The 2,624-nt window shown below is 48.9% G+C and overlaps 1 protein-coding gene across 1 annotated transcript; it reads left to right on the top strand.

The window, feature by feature from the left end:
- Window positions 1-643: 643 nt before the first annotated feature.
- On the top strand, window positions 644-1,956 carry LOC119281906 (F-box protein At5g49610-like). Its single transcript, XM_037562311.1, has one exon. The coding sequence runs from the start codon at window positions 644-646 to the stop codon at window positions 1,775-1,777; it is 1,134 nt and encodes a 377-aa protein (XP_037418208.1). The 3' UTR covers window positions 1,778-1,956.
- The last annotated feature ends 668 nt before the right edge of the window (window positions 1,957-2,624 follow it).

Genomic DNA, 2,624 nt, shown 5'->3' with positions numbered 1-2,624 from the left:
TTCAAACCCTTGATCCGTGTGGCACTGTGTGTGTTTGGGGTGGGGTGGGCTGGGAGGGAGGGGAGGTAATATACTGACCAATCTGGAGCAGATCGTGGTGATCCATGGACGCAACAGTCGCCTCCCTATCCGGCAGTCTGTGGGATCGTCTCAGCGGCCATCTGTGTGAAGCCTCGCTGTGCAGGGGTCGTCGGAGTTGATGGCTTGGGGGACGTCGGTGGATCCGCCTCTCCACTAGCCATGAACACCACGACACAAGCAACAGAATCAATCTATGATTTGTTAGTAGTTGGTTCCGTTGGGTAAAGCCATGTAAAGAAAGTAGATATGATTTGTTCCCTGTTAATTAGTTGCTTTGGTTGGATACAGCCTTGTAAAGAAAAAAGATTTGTACAGTGTCAAATTGTAAATTAGCCACAGGGGCAATTTTGTCTTTTCGCATGGAGAAAAAAGGGATACAAAATCAAAAATAATTACAGTAATTGAAAAGGGCAAATCATCAAAAAAAAATGAAAAGTGGGGCAAATGATCTAATCCTATGTAAAATGGGGCAAATTATCTAATGCCCAAGTAAAGTGGGGCAAATGATCCAATCTCCCCTGCTCTGCTCCTGGGACGGATCGAGAGCTCACCGCCGGCGGCCATGGCGGAGCCCGCAGGAGCGACGCCTCTCCTCCCTGGCCTCCCGGATGAGATCTCCGTCTGGGAGATCCTCCTCCGCCTGCCCCCCAAATGCATCCTGCGCTGCCGCGCCGTCTGCCCGGCGTGGCGCCGCGTCACCTCCGCCCGCGGCTTCCTCCTCGCCCACCACGCCCGCCAGCCCGTCCTTCCACTCCTCTACGGCTACAACTTCGTCGGCGACGACATCGAGTCCCTCAGCATCGTCCCTTTCGACCACCGGGCAGGGGTCGCCACCGCCGACCAGCTCCATGCCATCGCTCGCCTTGCACACGACTCCTCCCGTCTAGATGCCTGCTTCATTCTCGTGGCATGCTGCGACGGCCTCCTCGTCCTCTCCGCCCACCACCCGCTCAAGTTCTTCATCTGCAACCCGGCAACTCGGCAGTTTGCACCCCTCCCGCAGCTTGATGGCTTCATCCTCCTGGGGATGTACCCTCACCCCCCTACTGGCGAGTACCGACTACTGCTATACCTGCTCCCCACGGATCTGGCACCGGAAGCTCAGGATGGCTCCTACGTCTTCACATTGGGCTCCGGCCAGCCGCCGAGGCACATAGCGTGCCCTGAGGCCAAGGAACTGAGACACTCCCCCGAATCTATCCTGTTTCGTGGTTGTCTGCATTGGTGCATAGGAAATCTGATGATGGCATTTGACACCATCGCTGAGTCATTCCGGCAGGTGCGCTCTCCGGTTGGTCCTGGCTACTCTCACCTGATTGAGATGGGTAACATGCTTGGCATCTCCAGTCTTAGTGACACAGCAACAAGTGTTGATATCTGGGTTATGCCGGACTATGAAGGCGAGGTCTGGACCTTCAAATACCGGGTTGAGCTGCCGGTCGCAGAGATCAAGGAGCAATTTGGAAAGTCTGTTGATTATTGGTATGTGGTGGCCATGCCTTGGGATGATGATGTGCTCCTACTGGTCAAATTTGATGACTGTCTGCTTCAGGTTGACATTCATGGCAAATTGTTTGCCAGTTTCCATCGCAGAGGCCTTGGTCCTACAAATCTTCGGATCAAGCAAACTCTTGTTCAACATGCCTTCTTTCCGACACTAGAGGGTTATGTTGTGAACTCTTCGCGTTTCGTCTGATAGAGTCGGTTGTGGTTCTGAACAACCCAACTGCAATATGTATGCCTTGGGTCCACTATGAGCTGATTAGTTTCATTTTGATGTATGCAAAACTATGATCAAGAAGTCATGACCCTTTCATTTCATGGTTTCATGAAGTTTGTACTTGTGTGAATATCCTTTTGGGCTGGAGTGGCTGTCATGACTTGTGAGTGTTGATGCTAAGTTTACAAGTCTCTATTTATTTAACCGCAGAATCAACTTTTCCTTTGATTCAGCTCTTCTTTGATTACTCAGTGCTCTTCTTAATATTAAATATTTAGAAAATGTACATTTGATTCTGATCCTGTTTTCTGTTTTAGCTGACGATGAAATGAGGTAGATTATCCTCTTTTCATTATAGTCAACTTTTCAGTGAGATGTTCTGCTGCAGTTCATTCTTCTTCATGGTTCCATTGCATCTGGTTAGGTGTTGAAAGATACTGTTATAATTCTGCCTTTGCATTGCATCATTTGGAACTATGTTTATCACTTCACTGTATCTCCCAACATTTTAAGGGCTGGAGAAATGAAACATGTATTGATAAGCAGAAGAAAGGTTATTGTGGTCAGGCTCAGGTCCCAGATTGTGTTCCCCTTTAAATTCTGTAACTGCCAGCCATGTTCTTATTTTTCTGTGATCGGCGCAATGCGTATGAATTGGGTCCAGCATGTGCCGGCTAGTTTCTTTGCTGATTATCATCAAGAAGTTCTGACTGTTTCATGGTCGCATGAAATTTGTTTCTGTGTGAATATCCTTTTTGGGCTGATTCTAAAAATTATGGACCCGTTTTGGCCAGCTTTTGAAAAGTTGCCAATTGATCCATCA

This window comes from Triticum dicoccoides, chromosome 3B (assembly GCF_002162155.2).
Source record: "Triticum dicoccoides isolate Atlit2015 ecotype Zavitan chromosome 3B, WEW_v2.0, whole genome shotgun sequence".
In the NCBI taxonomy this organism is placed as follows: Eukaryota; Viridiplantae; Streptophyta; class Magnoliopsida; order Poales; family Poaceae; genus Triticum; species Triticum dicoccoides.
This window is presented reverse-complemented; position numbering and strand designations above follow the sequence as displayed.

Bases quoted from the DNA above. Each gene is read 5' to 3' on its own strand.
- LOC119281906 (XM_037562311.1), top strand. From the start codon at position 644: ATGGCGGAGCCCGCAGGAGCGACGCCTCTCCTCCCTGGCCTCCCGGAT.